At 37.7% G+C, this 17,462-nt stretch overlaps 1 protein-coding gene across 5 annotated transcripts in view; it reads left to right on the top strand.

Moving 5' to 3' along the window:
- The window catches only part of LOC124602854 (tyrosine-protein kinase Shark), a 151,003-nt gene that overhangs the window by 62,878 nt on the left and 70,663 nt on the right, over positions 1-17,462 (top strand). For all 5 annotated transcript variants that reach the window (XM_047136351.1, XM_047136353.1, XM_047136350.1 and 2 more), the window contains exons 6-11: positions 4,497-4,584; positions 4,671-4,829; positions 4,918-5,123; positions 5,212-5,382; positions 5,478-5,703; positions 16,615-16,715. In XM_047136351.1, the coding sequence (XP_046992307.1) occupies positions 4,497-4,584; positions 4,671-4,829; positions 4,918-5,123; positions 5,212-5,382; positions 5,478-5,703; positions 16,615-16,715 (951 nt within the window). The remainder of the gene's footprint in view (positions 1-4,496; positions 4,585-4,670; positions 4,830-4,917; positions 5,124-5,211; positions 5,383-5,477; positions 5,704-16,614; positions 16,716-17,462) is intronic.

The raw sequence follows: 17,462 nt of genomic DNA, 5'->3' as shown, positions 1-17,462 counted from the left end.
TTACCCCTGTCTTTTTCCAAAGAGTTTTTTTAAGGGATTTACAATACATTATAGTTAAAAGACAGGCTAACTCCGCTGCAAATTCAGTGTAGAATCTGACAGGGATTCCAGTGGGTCCTTGAGCTTTGTCCAATTTTAACAATTTCAGCTGTTTCTCAACACCACTGACACTAATACTTACTTCATTCATCTTTTCAGTGGTATGAGAATTAAATTGGGGAAATTCTCATGGGTTTTCCTTTGTAAAGGGGCATTTGAAAACAGAATTAACCATTTCAGCTTTTGCTTTGCTACACTAAATTTCAGTTCCTGTCTCATTCACTAGGGATTGGACAATAACTTTAGTGCCACCAGCAGCCCAAACACATGATCAGAATTTCTTTGGGTTCTTTGAAAGATCACTTGACAATATTCTGCCATGGTAGTCATTGAAGGCATCGTGCATTGCTCTATTGATAGCCAAAGGGCTTTAATTCAGTATCACTCTATCTATAGCTCTATACTTTATTTTACACCTATTATGCAGTAATCTCTGTTTCCTTAGAAGTTACTTTACAGTGACTGTATACAATGGAGGTTCTCTCCCATTATGAAATGTTCTACTGGGTACAAATCAATCTAAGACATGGTCAGCTAGTCTTTTAAACGTGAACCAAAACTTCAAGTTCCTCATTGATATATGACATTACTGACTTTTTATCTAGTTTACTGAACATATCTTTTTGCTTGCTTTAGTTGTCCTTTGTACTTTGGTAATCATTGTTTCCACATATCTTTAATTCCGAATATGCAGTCTCTGGATGTGACATTTCCTCTCACTTGTGTCCATACATTTATTATTCAGTTATACTGGCACTGATAAGGGGCAGCCTCACTACCTTGTGGCCCATATTTCGTGCTGAGCTTTAAAGCTTATTTCAAATAGATACCCCACTTGTACAATCATAGTTGGTCATGACTTCAGTCTGCCCTTGATATGTTGCAAAAAAATACCTATCCTATAACATCCAAAATTGTACAGAATGCTTTCTCAGAAAATTACTTTGAAACATTCTTTCACGAGTTCACTTAATGTGTAAATGGTTGCAAAAATATACTTGACCTCTTAGCAGCAAATAATCCTAAGCAAATATGTAGCATCATGCAAGGCTGTTGTCGCAAGAATGAATACCATAGCATTCAAACCCACCAAAAAGAAACACAAAGTACATCTATTTAAAAAAGCAGATAAACACTTACTTGACGGCTTTTCTCAAAGACAGTCTCCACTCTAATCTGACTATGTACGTGTAGGACAGATGTGGTTTGAATTCAAAAAAATATTTTTGTGGCAATTGAGGGAGATGTACCAAATAAGTTAATTAGTGATAGTACTGATCCCCTATGGTACACAAAATGGTTCAGAACTCTGTTGCAGAATAAAAAAAGGCGTTCCAAATTTAAAAGAATGCACAATTCCCAAGATTGGCGAAATTTTACAGAAATTTGAAATTGAGCGTGAACTTCAATGTGAGATGCTTTAATAGTGTCCACAACAATACTCTGGCTTGAAATGTGGCAGAAAACCCAGAAATTCTGTTCATACGTAAAGTACACTGGTGGCAAGACGCAATCAGTACCTTCACTGTACAATAACAGTGGTATCACTGATGACACTGCCACCAAAGCACTTGTGAAACTCCTTATCAAAGAAGACTAAGTAAATATTTCATAATTCAAATCTAGAACAATTGCCAATGTGAGTAACTTTGAAGTAGATATTCTCAGTGTGGCAAAGCAGCTTAAATCACTTAATGAAGGTAAGGGCTCCAGGCTAGATTGTATACCAGTTAGGTTTCTTTCAGAATATGCTGGTACAATAGCTCCATACGTAGCTGTCATATACAACCACCTTGTTGTCAAAAGATCTATACCTAAAGCCAAGAAAGTTGCACAAGTTGTGCCAATAACCAAGAAAGGAAATAGGAGTAATCTGTTGAATTTTGACCCATATCATTAACGTTGATTTGCAATAGGATTTTGGAACATATACTGTGTTCAAACATTATGAATTACATTGAAGAAAATAATTTATTGGCAACACGGATTCAGAAAATATTGTTTTTCTAAAATACGACTAGTTCTTTATTCTCTTGTAGTAGTGAGTGCTGTCAATAGGGGATGTCAGATTGATTTCGTATTTTTTGATTTCTAGAATGCTTTTGGCACTGTTCCTCACAAGCATCTTCTAATCAAATTGCGCACCTATGAAGTATCGCCCCAGTTGTGCAGCTGGACTCGTGAGTTTGTGTAAGAAAGGTCACAGCTTATAGTAATTGATGGAAAGTCATTAAGTAAAACAAAAGTAATATCTGGCATTTCCCAAGGGTGTGTTGTAGGCCCTCTGCTGTTCCTGATCTACATAAACAACATAGGAGACAATCTGAGCAGCCCTCTTAGATTTTTTGCAGATGATGCTGTCATTTACCATCTTGTAAAGTCACCTGATGATCAAAAGAAACTATGAAATGATTTAGACAAGATATCTGTATGGTGGTGTGAAAAATTGAAATTGGCTACATAATAAAAACTGTCAAGTCATCCAGATGAGTACTAAAAGAAATCTACTAAATTTTGGTTATACGATAAATAACACAAATCTAAAGGCTGTAAATTCAACTAAATACACAGGGATTACAATTACGAGTACTTAAATTGGAATGATCACGTAGATAATGTTGTGTGGAAAGCAAACCAAAGACTGCGATGTATTGACAGAACACTTAGAAAGTGCAACAAGCCTACTAAAGAGACTGCTGACACTTCACTTGTCCACCATTTTCTGGAGTACTGCTTTGTGGTGTGGTATCTGTGTCAGATGGGACTGATAGAGGACATCAAAAAATTTCAAAGAAGGCAGCTTGTTTTGTATTATCATGAAATAGGGGAGAGACTACCATGGGCATGAGACGTGAATTGGGGTGGCAGTCGTTAAAACAAAGGCATTTTTCATTGCAGCAGGATCTTGTCATGAAATTTCAGTCACCAACTTTCTCCTCTGGTTGCGAAAATATACATAGGGTGAAATGATGATCATGGTAAAATAAGAGAAATCAGAGCGCACACACAGAGATTTATGTGCTTGTTCTTTCCACACACTTTTCAGTAGTGCAGAGGTAGAGAAATATCTTTGATGATGGTTTGATGAACCCTCTGCTAGGCAATTAATTGTGAATTGCTGAGTAATCAAGTAGATGTTTATATTAATTGTGAAGTTGCTTGTGGTGCCAGAGCATCTCCATTTTTGTGTAGCAGCTCAAAACTTAAATAGCTTTCTCTTCTAGCCATAATGCAATTTCTTCTTCTTTTGTATTTGAATTAGCAATTTTCTCTTTTTTTAATGATAATTAGCATTATTGACAGCACTCACACTACTCTCTTCTAAACTATGTCATAAATCCAAAAATTAATGTTTATACACATCACTTTTTATCCCTGATAAATGCTCTCTTTGCTTGAGGTAAATATTGGTTTTCACTTTTGATAAAGCCGTATTCAGATGATTCTGCTGGACAGACAGTAAGTTTTGTTTCCCTTGCCATTGGCTGTTTCAAACCATCATTGTCCTGGGAATTCTAACAGCTCTGTTTCCTGGCATGATTTTGATTGAGCCAAGAGTCGTCCAGATAAATAATAGGATGATGATGATTTTCTTTTGTGCTGTTGTGCATATTTCTTTGAAAAGTTTGCCTAGCTGCTACAATATTGGATCTCTCCATCAGAATGCATCTTCTATCATAGCATTTTCTGTACCTGAATCCCAAAGATTTCAGAATTCTTACACTCCCCAGTGAAAGCATTCTTATTGGTTAAAACATGTGCTACCTTTAACTTCGAGGGTTAGTCAGCTCAGTTGTGAAATTCCAATACAATATGATGAACAAAGCCATTCAGGAAACTTTCCAAATCTATGACATTTACTTTTTCTCTAAAATGTTTCTTTAGGTATTAAATGTTCATTATTGACCACACATTTCGGTTCCCTGTGCATCTCCACACACACACAGTCTCTGTACTGTTCAGAGTGAAATACAAGACACTATTGCTGTTGAAGTGCGAAGTGTGTATGCCAAAAAGATTTTTCTCTCTTCTGGCATTGTAGCATAAAATACGTGGTTTAGTACCTCTATGACAAACTCGGAGGAACAATAGTTGTAATTAAGAGGGTATCTTTCTGTTGAGTAACCAGTATGTTTTGATGTGTTGAACTCACTTATTCCTGTTTAAAAGATACTTTGGTGTCAGTTAGACAATAGAATTACAGGAGTAATACAGCTGAAAATTATAATAAAATACATGTGTTTTTTGTACATTTTTCTTATGCTGATACTTTTAAATATACAGTTTTCGGTTAAGTGGTATTCAGATGTTTGTATTTTACTTAAATTGTAAAGTTCATATAACATTACTTGTGTGAGAATTAGTGTGGTTCTGAGAATATGTAACTATCTTTTCAGTATGCATGTCAGAGCAACCTCCCAAATACTGTTCGGATCCTTGTACAGATTGGTTATGCAAATGTACAGGTTCGAAATACGGAAACAGGTATGTGGGTGAATAATACGTTTATGTAATTAAATTTTAAAATTTTTATTCTGCTTCATTCTGCTAATTCTGACTGATGAATGTAGGCTGGGTTCCTCTCCATGAAGCAGCAAGCCGTGGTCACAAGGAAGTGGTTCAAGTCTTGCTTTCCCTTAATGCACCTCTCAGACCGAGAACCTTAGCAAATGACACTCCTGCTGATCTAGCTAGAAGGAACAATCATATTGAATGTGCAAAGATATTGTGTAAGTATGTTAGTTTCTTGTGCAATTTCTGGCTTGAAATCACTTTTAATTTCCTACCGTGTAGTGATTTTATTTTCTTCATGTACAGTGAACTATAAGTGTCCTTTGCCTAAGACACAAAAGAAAGAGTGGTACCATGGCACATTAGATCGAAGTGAAGCAATTGCTCTTTTGAAAGAGTATGGTAACAAGGATGGCACTTTCCTGGTACGATACAGTGATCGTAATGGTGGAATGTACGTTCTGACTACAGTTCATGCTGGACATCCATATCACTTTCAGATTCAGATAAAGGTTTGTTTAACATGAAGAAATTATCAATTTTATTGGTGATTTTATATCTTTGATTTAATTAATGTAAAATACATTATTTTTCATTCAGGGATCTTATTGTTTCATTGATGATGGCCCATATTTGGACTCTCTGGAACATGTAATAGAGCACTACAGCACTATGTCAGATGGTCTACCTACAACACTGCAGATTCCTGTTCCTCCAAAACCAAAACCGCCAGTACCTGAAATGCCAGCAAATTTTTTGGCACTGAATGGGGTTAGTCACATTTGTAAGAAACTTTTATTGCTTTCTGTAGAACAACGCTGTTTCATAACTGTTATTTGTGAAAAATCATTTACTTCACATTTCAGTCTGCCACTATGCCATGCCGGAAACTGTTGAAGAGGTCTCCAAATAGGAGTCACAAAGTATCACCAGTGTCAAGTGCTGCAGCATCACCTGTAAACAGTAGGCGCGGCTCTCTCAATTCTGTGCTGCCCAGTTGCAATGACATACAGTCTCCTTCAATTGAAACAAACCATTGTCTTGATTTGTTACACTTAAGATCAATGAAAGGTCCCGAGCCGCGGCAGCAAGGTAAGTAATTTTCCATAAGTAACTTATTGCAGTGGTTCAGTCCAATGAATGTACATAATTTAACAACGTAAAATCTGGGATGGAATAATTACAATTCACAGCCTGTGCCATCTGGATCCTTCCTACAAGCACCAGCTTTTCTGAACTGCAGATGGGAACTCTCCCTGCAATACATCCTACGTTACTGTAATTGCCCTGGCCTCAGCCTTCGTTACCCTTTGTCCTTCACACACCTGTCCCTTTGCCTGTTCCCACTCTAGCACCCACAGTCTTTTTACTTCGCTCCTTTTCCACATGTTCCCTGCTCTCCATCTTACCTCCCGACTGCATGTAGCTACCTTACCCACTCTCTACCTCATCCCTGTAAGTTCCCACAAACAGCACTTCACTATCCTCCACCCATACCCTGTTCTCCCTCCTTCTCCTGACCTGAGCCTCCTCCATACACAATCACCCAGATTGTGTGTGTGGGCTGTGTTTTTATTTTATTTTTAATGGTACATGTCAAGTTCCATAGGACCAAATTGAGGGGCAAACCCCCAAGGTCATGGAACATGTCAGTACATGAAATTACAACATAAAAGAACCAATAAACATAAAATGTTTATGAACCCAAGAAAAGTCAATCCATAAGTTTAAGTAAACACAATCAACAATACAACAAGAATCAGCTTAATTTTTCAAGGAACTCCTCGACAGAATAGAACGAGGGACCCACAAGGAAACTCTTCAGTTTCAATTTGAATGCGCGTGGATTACTGCTAAAACTTTTGAATTCGAACAGTAGCTTGTTGAAAATGGATGCAGCAGTATACTGCACACCTTTCTGCACAAGAGTTAAGGAAGTCTGATCCAAATGCAGGTTTGATTTCTTCTGGGTATTAACTGAGTGAAAGCTGCTTGTTATTGGAAATAATCTGATATTGTTAACAAGAAATGACAGTAAGGAAGATATATATTGAGAGGCCAGTGTCAAAATACACAGACTCATGAACAATTGTCTACAAGAGGTTCATGAACTTGCACCACTTATTGCCCGAATCACCTGTTTCTGAGCCAAAAATATCCTTTTAGCATGGGAAGAGTTACCCCAAAAACAATACCATACTACATAAGCTAATGAACATAAGCAAAGTAGACTAATTTTTGTGTCAAACGATCACTCACTTCAGATACCGCTCAAATAGTAAAAATGGCTGCATGAAGTCTTTGAACAAGATCCTGAACGTGGGCTTTCCACGACCGTTTACTATCTATCTGAACACCTAGAAATTTGAACTGTTCAATTTCACTAATCATATTCCCATTCTACAAAATTAAAATGTCGGGTTTTGTTTTGAATTGTGTGTTAGAAACTGTAAAAACTGAGTCTTACTGTGATTTAACGTTAGTTTATTTTCTACAAGCCATAAACTGAGGTCATGAACTGCTCTGTTTGAAAGCGGGCCAATGTTGCACACAACATCCTTTATTGCCAAGCTAGTGTCATCAGCAAACAGAAATATTTTAGAGTTACCCGTAATACTAGAGGGCATATCATTGATATAAATAATTAACAGGAGTGGCCCCAGCTCTGATCTCTGCCCCCCCCCCCCCCCCCCAAACTTGTCTGTATCCCACTCAGAACCCACATCACAGCCATTCTCAATATTGTGAATAATGACCTTTTGCTGTGTGTTGCTAAAGTAAGAGGTGAACCAATTGTGAGCTACTCCCCATATTCCGTAATGGTCCAACTTCTGGAACAATATTTTGTGATCAACACAATCAAGCTTGTTGAAAATGGATGCAGCAGTATACTGCACACCTTTCTGCACAAGAGTTAAGGAAGTCTGATCCAAATGCAGGTTTGATTTCTTCTGGGTATTAACTGAGTGAAAGCTGCTTGTTATTGGAAATAATCTGATATTGTTAACAAGAAATGACAGTAAGGAAGATATATATTGAGAGGCCAGTGTCAAAATACACAGACTCATGAACAATTGTCTACAAGAGGTTCATGAACTTGCACCACTTATTGCCCGAATCACCTGTTTCTGAGCCAAAAATATCCTTTTAGCATGGGAAGAGTTACCCCAAAAACAATACCATACTACATAAGCTAATGAACATAAGCAAAGTAGACTAATTTTTGTGTCAAACGATCACTCACTTCAGATACCGCTCAAATAGTAAAAATGGCTGCATGAAGTCTTTGAACAAGATCCTGAACGTGGGCTTTCCACGACCGTTTACTATCTATCTGAACACCTAGAAATTTGAACTGTTCAATTTCACTAATCATATTCCCATTCTACAAAATTAAAATGTCGGGTTTTGTTTTGAATTGTGTGTTAGAAACTGTAAAAACTGAGTCTTACTGTGATTTAACGTTAGTTTATTTTCTACAAGCCATAAACTGAGGTCATGAACTGCTCTGTTTGAAAGCGGGCCAATGTTGCACACAACATCCTTTATTGCCAAGCTAGTGTCATCAGCAAACAGAAATATTTTAGAGTTACCCGTAATACTAGAGGGCATATCATTGATATAAATAATTAACAGGAGTGGCCCCAGCTCTGATCTCTGCCCCCCCCCCCCCCCAAACTTGTCTGTATCCCACTCAGAACCCACATCACAGCCATTCTCAATATTGTGAATAATGACCTTTTGCTGTGTGTTGCTAAAGTAAGAGGTGAACCAATTGTGAGCTACTCCCCATATTCCGTAATGGTCCAACTTCTGGAACAATATTTTGTGATCAACACAATCAAACACCTTAATTAAATCAAAAAATATGCCTAGTGTTTGAAACCTTTTGTTTAATGTATCCAGTACCTCAGAGAGAAAGGAGAATATAGCATTTTCAGTTCTTAAACAACTTCTAAAGCTGAACTCTACATTTGATAGCAAATCGTGTGATAAAAAATGATTAATTATCCTTACATACACAGCCTTTTCAATAACTTGAGCAAACACTCATGGCATAGAAATAGGTCTACAATTGTCTACATTATCCCTGTCTCCCTTTTTATAAAGCAGCTTTACTACTGAGTACTTTTAATCGTTCAGGAAACTGACCATTCCTAACGGAAAAATGACAAATATGGCTAAATACGGGGCTAACATGTGCACCACAGTACTTTAATATTCTTCTAGGCACTCCATCATATCCATGAGAGTTCTTAGTATTCAGTGATTTAATTATTGACTCAATTTCCCCCTTGTCTGTATCGCAGAAGAGTATTTCAGACATCAATCTCAGAAAGGGATTTGCCAAGAAAGTTATATGATTCCCTGTAGAAACTAAATTTTTATTTGATTTATCAGTAACAGAAATATTTTTGCTACGAACTGACTTTATATCGTCGACCTTGTGCTGCTGACCAGTCATTTCCTTCACAACTGACCATATGGTTTTAGTTTTATCCTTTCAGTTAGCTATTTTATTGTACCACATACTCTTTGTCTTCCTAATAACATTTTTAAGCACCTTGATTATGACTACTTCTAACATTTTGCATTTGAATGAATGTGTGTGTGTGTGTGTGTGTGTGTGTGTGTGTGTGTGTTATCAGAAGAAGGCCTTCTAACCAAAAGCTTATATGTTTAGTAATTTTTTTGTTGTGCCCATCTGTGACTTCACATCTCTGCTGTATGGTATGTAGCAGTCTGTCCTTTCCATAATAGTGTCAGTATACTTAATTTGGAATATTAACCAGTATTTTACATTTGTGTGGGATTATAAACAGGTAATTCCTCAAATTTATTGCATGATTGCTCTTCAAAAAGATGTACGTTACTTGCAGGATTAGAGATGATTATTTTTTTTCTGATGCTTAATTTCTTTACTTAATACACACAGGACATGAGTTTGTTCTATTACTTAAATAAATGACAGCTTGAATTTATAACATCTATTCTTTTATAGCCAAATAAGTCTGAAGATGTGGAAATACTTCATGTTGCAAATTTCTCATCATTTCCTGCTTTTAAGTTCAATTTGAATATCCTCTTGTATGTATAGTGGATTTTTATTTATTACCAACTGTGAGCAAGCTGTAGAAAACATATTAAGATGCATAAGAAATCACAGCAGTGAGAAAATCTCATGCACATTTTTAGTGACTTTCACATCAGTATATGTGCTAGTGCTTCTGTATTTACTTGCTTTATTTGGGAAAAGTAGATGGGGCAACAGAACTAGCTAAGTGGTGATGTGCAATTTTGAGGTGGCAGAAAGCTAAGAGGAAACATGACATATCAACTGGCAGATTGATTAGATGCATTAGTGCTTTACCAGGCATGGCTATATTTGAGGTGGATGTAATAGCCTTCCTACCTAGCTCACCAAGCCAGTTGAGGGAGATTTGTTGTTGTTGTTGTTGTTGTTGTGTTGTTGACTTCAGTCCAGAGACTGGTTTGATGCAGCTCTCCACGCCACTGTATCCTGTGCAAGCTTCTTCATCTCCCAGTACCTACTGCAACCTACATTCTTCTGAATCTGCTTGCTGTATTCATCTCTTGGTCTCCCTCTATGATTTTTACCCTCCATGCTGCCCTCCAATACTTAATTGGTGATACCTTGATGCCTCAGAACATGTCCTACCAACCGATCCCTTCTTCTAGTCATGTCGTGCCACAAATTTCTGTTCTCCCCAATTCCATTCAATATCTCCTCATTAGTTATGTGATCTACCTATCTAATCTTCAGCATTCTTCTGTAGCACCACATTTCTAAAGCTTCTATTCTCTTCTTGTCCAAACTATTTATCGTCCATATTTCACTTGCATACATGGCTACACTCCATACAAGTACTTTCAGAAACAACTTCCTGACACTTAAATCTATACTTGATGTTAAGAAATTTCTCTTCTTCAGAAACGCTTTCATTTCCATTGCCAGTCTACATTTTATATCCTATCTACTTCGACCGTCATCAGTTTTTTGCTCCACAAATAGCAAAACTCATTTACTATTTTCAGTGTCTCATTTCCTAAACTAATTCTCTCAGCATCACCCAACGGAATTCGACTACATTCCATTATCCTCGGTTTGCTTTTGTTGATGTTCATCTTATATCCTCCTTTCAAGACACTGTCTATTCCGTTCAGCTGCTCTTCCATGTCCTTTGCTGTCTCTAATAGAATTACAATGTCATCGGTGAACCTCAAAGTTTTTATTTCTTCTCCATAGATTTTAATACCTACTCCGAATTTTTCTTTTGTTTCCTTTACTGCTTGCTCAATATACAGATTGAATAACATCGGGGAGAGGCTACAACCCTGTCTTACTCCCTTCCCAACCACTGCTTCTCTTTCATGCCCCTCGACTCTTATAACTGCCATCTGGTTTCTGTACAAATTGTAAATAGCCTTCCGCTCCCTGTATTTTACCCCTGCAACATTCAGAATTTGAAAGACAGTATTCCAGTCCAACATTGTCAAAAGCTTTCTCCAAGTCTACAAATGCTTGAAAAGTAGGTTTACCTTTCCTTAATCTATCCTCTAAGATAAGTCGTAGGGTCAGTATTGCCTCACGTGTTCCAACATTTCCACGGAATCCAAACTGATCTTCCCCGAGGTTGGCTTCTCCAGTTTTTCCATTCGTCTGTAAGAAATTCTCGTTAGTATTTTGCAGCCGTGACTTATTAAACTGATAGTTCGGTAATTTTCACGTCTGTCAACACCTGCTTTCATTGGGATTGGAATTATTGTTGAAGTCTGAGGGTATTTCGCCTGTGTCATACATCTTGCTCACCAGATGGTAGAGTTTTGTCAGGGCTGGCTCTCCCAAGGCTGTCAGTAGTTCTAATGGAATGTTGTCTACTCCCGGGGCCTTTTTTCGACTTAGGTCTTTCAGTGCTCTGTCAAACTCTTCACGCAGTACCTTATCTCCCATTTGATCTTGATCTACATCCTCTTCCATTTCCATAGTATTCCCCTCACGTACGTTGGCCTTGTGTAGGCCCTCTATATACTCCTTCCAGCTTTGTGCTTTTCGTTCTTTGCTTAGAATTGGGTTTCCATCTGAGCTCTTGATATTCATACAATTGGTTCTCTTTTCTCCAAAGGTCTCTTTAATTTTCCTGTAGGCAGTATCTATCTTACCCCTAGTGATATACGCCTCTACATCCTTAACATTTGACCTCTAGCCATCCCTGCTTATTCTCTTTGCACTTCGTGTTGATCTCATTTTTGAGACGTTTGTATTCCCTTTTGCTTGCTTCATTTACTGCATTTTTATATTTTCTCCTTTCATCAATTAAAGTCAATATATCTTCCGTTACCGAAGGACTTCTACTAGCCCTCATCTTTTTACCTACTTGATCCTCTGTTGCCTTCACTATTTCATCCCTCAAAGCTACCCATTCTTCTTCTACTGTATTTCTTTCCCCCATTCCTGTGAATTGTTCCCTTATGGTCTCCCTAAAACTCTGTGCAACCTCTGGTTTTGTCAGTTTATCCAGGTCCCTCCTTAAATTCCCACCTTTTTGCAGTTTCTTCAGTTTCAATCTACAGTTCATAACCAATAGATTGTGGTCACAGTCCACATCTGCCCTTGGAAATGTTGTACAATTTAAAACCTGGTTCCGAACTCTCTGTCTTACCATTATATACTCTATCTGAAACAAGTGTCTCCAGGCCTCTCCCATGTATACAACCTTCTTTCGTGATTTTTAAACCAAGTATAAGTTATGCTCTGTGCAAAATTCTACCAGGCGGCTTCCTCTTTCATTTCTTAGCCCCTTTCCATATTCACTTACAACATTTCCTTCTCTTCCTTTTCCTACTATTGAATTCCAGTCACCCATGAGTATTAAATTTTCATGTTCCTTCACTATCTGGATAGTTTCTTTTATCTCGTCATACATTTCATCAGTCTCTTTGTCATCTGCAGAGCTAGTTGGCATATAAACTTGTACTACTGTGGTAGGTGTGTGCTTCGTATCTATCTTGGCCACAATAATGTGTTCACTAAGCTGTTTGTAGTAGCTTACCTGCACTCCTATTTTTTTATCATTATTAAGCCTACTCCTGCATTACCCCTATTTGATTTTGTATTTATAACCCTGTATTCACCTGACCAGAAGTCTTGTTCCTCCTGCCACTGAACTTCACTAATTCCCACTATATCTAACTTAAATTTTCTATCCTACCTGCCCGATTAAGGTATCTGACATTCCAAGCTCCGCGTAGAATGCCAGTTTTCTTTCTCCTGATAATGATGTCCTCCTGAGTAGTCCTCGCCCGGAGATCGCATGGTCTGACTATTTTACCTCCGGAATATTTTACCCAAGAGGATGCCATCATCATTTAACCACACAGTAAAGCTGCATGTCCTCGGGAAAAATTATGGCTGTAGTTTCCCCTTGCTTTTAGCTGTTCGCAGTACCAGCACAGCAAGGCTGTTTTGGTTGGTGTTACAAGGCCAGATTAGTCAATCATCCAGACTGTTGCCCCTGCAACTACTGAAAAGGCTGCTGCCTCTCTTCAGGAAACACACATTTGTCTGGCATCTCAACAGATACTCCTTCATTTTGGTTGCACTTACAGCACAGCTATCTGTATCACTGAGGCACGCAAGCCTCCTGACCAACGACAAGGTCCATGGTTCATGGGAGGGGTGGGGTGGGGGGGGGGGGGGAGGGGTTAGTGAGATAAGCAATTTATATAAACAAAGTTGTATCAAAGATTAAAATCACATTGAATGCCAGTTGGCATGTGAACCCACACCTTTGGATAACTGTGTGGTTATGTAATCACGTAAGGGTCTGAAAATGTAGACTCTATTTCTGACAAAATTAGCATCTATTTTTGTCAAAATTAGCATGAATAAGAGGGGGGGGGGGGGGGGGGTAATTCCACATACAAAAGTAATAAGTTGCCTCGTTACATGTCTGAAGACGAAGTCTTAGAGCTTTTAAACTAATTGTAAAAAAAAAAGTGTTTGATGATAAAATAATAATAAAAGAAAATAAATAGTTTTTATTCTCCACTATGATAGTTCATAACTGGAATGTTTGCTTTTGCAGAAATTTCACCCCTCCCCCCTCCTCCTCTAAATGGTCTCTGCTTGTTTTTATCTTTTAGCTCTATTAAAGCTTTCAACATAGAAATAGTAGCATTTTCCCAGCAGTGAACAGAGACTTTTCTTATTTAAAGTGTTCCTTGACATTATTTTCTCTTTCCTTCTCAGTTCAATAATACAAAACTGCAAAATATTGGTTTTGAATTTGTAACATATAAGCCCTTACATGTCTATTGCAGACTCCTTCTGTGGGCATTCATAGCCATAAGACCCACATTTGTACATGCTAAAGACAGAAACGACTAGATACGTATAGTAGAACTGAAAATACCTCTTTTTGCATGTTAGAGGAAGACTATCGGTGTGATCAAAATATGTAGACCAGTTTTGTTTACCTGTCGCTGTAGTGTGGACACTATAATATGGCCGCTGGCTTCCTCTGTAAACAAAATAGAACTATGACTGCCAGAATGGAGAGGAGTGGTGCAGGGAAATAAGCCCCGCTTCCGTCTCACAGGGGAGCCATCCTACACCTGCCTTCTGTGTTTATGTGGAAGCAGAATTGACACATGGTCCTAACGATCGCTGATCCCTCCTGGTGTCGTGAGCTGTAATCGGACTCTGTGATGAATGAGGTTTAGAATCTTCACTCATTTCAAAATAAGAACAGAAAATATTGAGCTGCATACTGCGAGTAAACAAATCATTCAGTAATGCTTACTGGATAATAGCTTCATGAAGTTGGCAATTTCGGAAACAAGGTAATTAGGCGCTACTTCAACCAGTATCTTACTGAGCCATAATTCAAAATACCTGCCACATTTAAGTGCACATGTTGCAGCAACTTTTGAAGTTTAGGTTGAAGATAAATACACATGTATTTGTTCTAAAATGCTAGTTCCCATGGCTGAGTCCTATGTTATGATACCTGGTGTGCATGTTACAACTATTCAGTCACCCACAACTGACGTGGTTGTGTGGCACAGGAACACACTGATACACTATTACATTCATGCAGAGGTACATTTTATAATTTGCAGACACATTCTTACACATTATCTTTCCAAATTGGGCTTCATCAGATGTTGTGCAATACAAGTGTCCAAAAAGGGCGCTGGGGGGGGGGGGGGGGGGGGCACCTGATGTTTCAAAAGGAAATTGCAAGTTTTTATAGGCAATTTAATGTGTCTAAGGGGATGTCCAGTATTGCCTGAACACCAAAAGCCTGCACAATTTGACATATAACATACCTTTCTTTTTACATCTAGAGTGCTTAGGGATTTAATTATCATCATCAGATGTAGTGATAAATAAAAGAAAGAGAAACAGCAGAGAAGTGCACTGCATATTAACAAAGTGAAACATAAGTAAGGAGTAGACTTGTACATGGAATTCATTCCCTTCATTGAAAAAGATGTACTGTAAAATATGTCAATATGTCTTATATTGATGCCACCCATTGTTGGTAACTTCATTACAGTTAAAGCTTTTACTCTTTAGGTAAATAAGTCCAGCATGTTGGTAAATAACAGTTTCGTTCTTTGATAATGTATTTACAAAGTTGCCATTCACAAGTAATAACAAATATGTAAACTAATTGTGTGGAATAGACTGTGTAAAAATAATTCAGTGAAGCTGAAAAACAATACAACAGACAAAAACAAAATGGAATGAAGAAGGAAGGAAGGAAGGAAGGTGTTTCGTCATAAAACTTGACTTTTTAGTCCAGCATAGTTCATCAGTAACAGTGTCTTTTTGTGGTTGCATATGTAAAACTTTGGCTCTTACAAGTAACCACAAATATATATTTAGTTTTGTGAAATAGACTGTTTTAACTTCGCCAGTGAACTGAAAAATAGTTCACCAGACAAAGAAAGAAATAGAGATTTCAGCTGTTTTGACTCGCAGGAGGCTAAACTAATAATCAAGTGACAAATGCCATCTTGAAAGTCAGTTTCTGTATTTGTCTTGGTGGTCCTCAACTAATTATTCATTTATTTCAGTTACTTTTATACTATGTCAAACAAATGAATGCTTCCCTTTATTTCAACAGTTGGTTCCCAATGCAAGTATTGTATTATGTTTAGAATGAGTACAATTTATGGGTGATGTACTTTGAATGATGGACGAAGGCAGATATGAGTTTACTGGTGCCAGAAGCATAAAGTTCATTGAGGGAGGATCTGTGGAATTTTTTACTTTCCACAGTTTGTTTCAAATCTCACAAAGTTGCAATTGTGGTGCTGAATACTCTTGTGTATTTTGAAATGTTTATGCAGAGTGTCCCTTCAAAGAGTCATCAGGGGCATTTTCTCTGGTGTTAAGGCAGATAGTTGCAATTTTGCTTTTGCAGCCAGAGTCAGCATAAATAAATAAATAAATAAATACTCCTCATCGCATTTTGGTACAATGCCCAGTGTTGATGGAAAGTGTCTGTTTGCTTATTGACATGTATTAACAGGAACATTAAAACACGATGCTTTACCATACTCCAGCAGCAGATGAGCAGTGCTACTGTATGGTGGGAGCAGTCAGCACGAGCCATGGTGGCATACAAGTCATAGTTGGACTTAATGGTCATTCGTTGTGTTTAAAAGTTCCTGTTAATATGTATTGATAAAACAAAAACAGCACTAAACTAATCAATGAAATAAACATGTAAAACCAGTGGTTTTTATCGATGCTGGGTGTTAATAAAGGATATGATAAGCAGTATATGTTTGGGTAGACTTGAGCTACACATTTCAAATACAGAATTGCAAATATCTGTTGAAACACCAGAGTTAATGTGCCTGACTATTCTTAGGAGAGACACCCTGTAAACAAATTGTCCTCCAAAAAGTGAAGCTATTTATTAGGTGGTGTACTTTTATAAGAAGGCTCTGTTGTTATTTTTTCAGAGCTAATACCCAGAGAATCTTTAAAACTGGGTGAAGTTCTTGGTGAAGGGGAATTTGGTGCAGTCTACCAAGGAACGTACATGCACCCAGATGGAACTGTGGTAAGAACTTTAACTTTGTTTATGTAATTTAGTTATACCGTTTTTTGGGTCATTGGTCTTCTGAACTGTTTGTTGTGGCCCGCCATGAATTCCTCTCCTGTGCCAACCTTTTCATTTCTGAGTAGTGTATATAATGTATGTCCTCAATTATTTGCTGGATGTATTCCAGTCTATGTCTTCCTTTGCAGTTTTTACAATCTGCAGCTCTCTCTGGTACCATGGATGTTATTCTGTCATCCTGTTGCTTCTCTTTGTCAGTGTTTCACACATATTCTTTTCCTCACCAATTCTGCAAAGAACCTCCTCATACCTTACCTTAATGGGCCAATTGCCTTGTTTGTATGTACTTATATAACTGTTTATGAAAGCTCAGTTGTTAACTGAAATTTTTGAGGAAGTGCATGCTGGACTGCAAGAGTCAGATCACGTTTTAAAAAAAGTTTTCCCGCTTATTTAGGACATAGGAAATATTTTCTTACAAAGAAGTGTTACTACCAAGGGAGTTATTTAACTCTGTAACTTTTGTGACTTGAATCTTCAATAGCTTCATTAAAATTTTGTCAGAGAGGGCCTTGCATTTATGGACATGTTGATGGACATTGGACTTTACTCTGGAAATTATTTTTGCGGTATTTTGGACACTGAAAATACTATACAACTGCTGTTATCATGAGGAATCATTTCCGAATTCACTGAAGAGAGGCACTTTCAATGGTAAAGACACAAGAATTAGTCAACACAGTGTTG

The sequence above is a fragment of the Schistocerca americana genome, chromosome 1 (assembly GCF_021461395.2).
Source record: "Schistocerca americana isolate TAMUIC-IGC-003095 chromosome 1, iqSchAmer2.1, whole genome shotgun sequence".
Taxonomy (NCBI): Eukaryota; Metazoa; Arthropoda; class Insecta; order Orthoptera; family Acrididae; genus Schistocerca; species Schistocerca americana.
The sequence above is the reverse complement of the archived record's forward strand: the minus strand, read 5'-3'. Positions and strand labels throughout refer to the sequence as shown.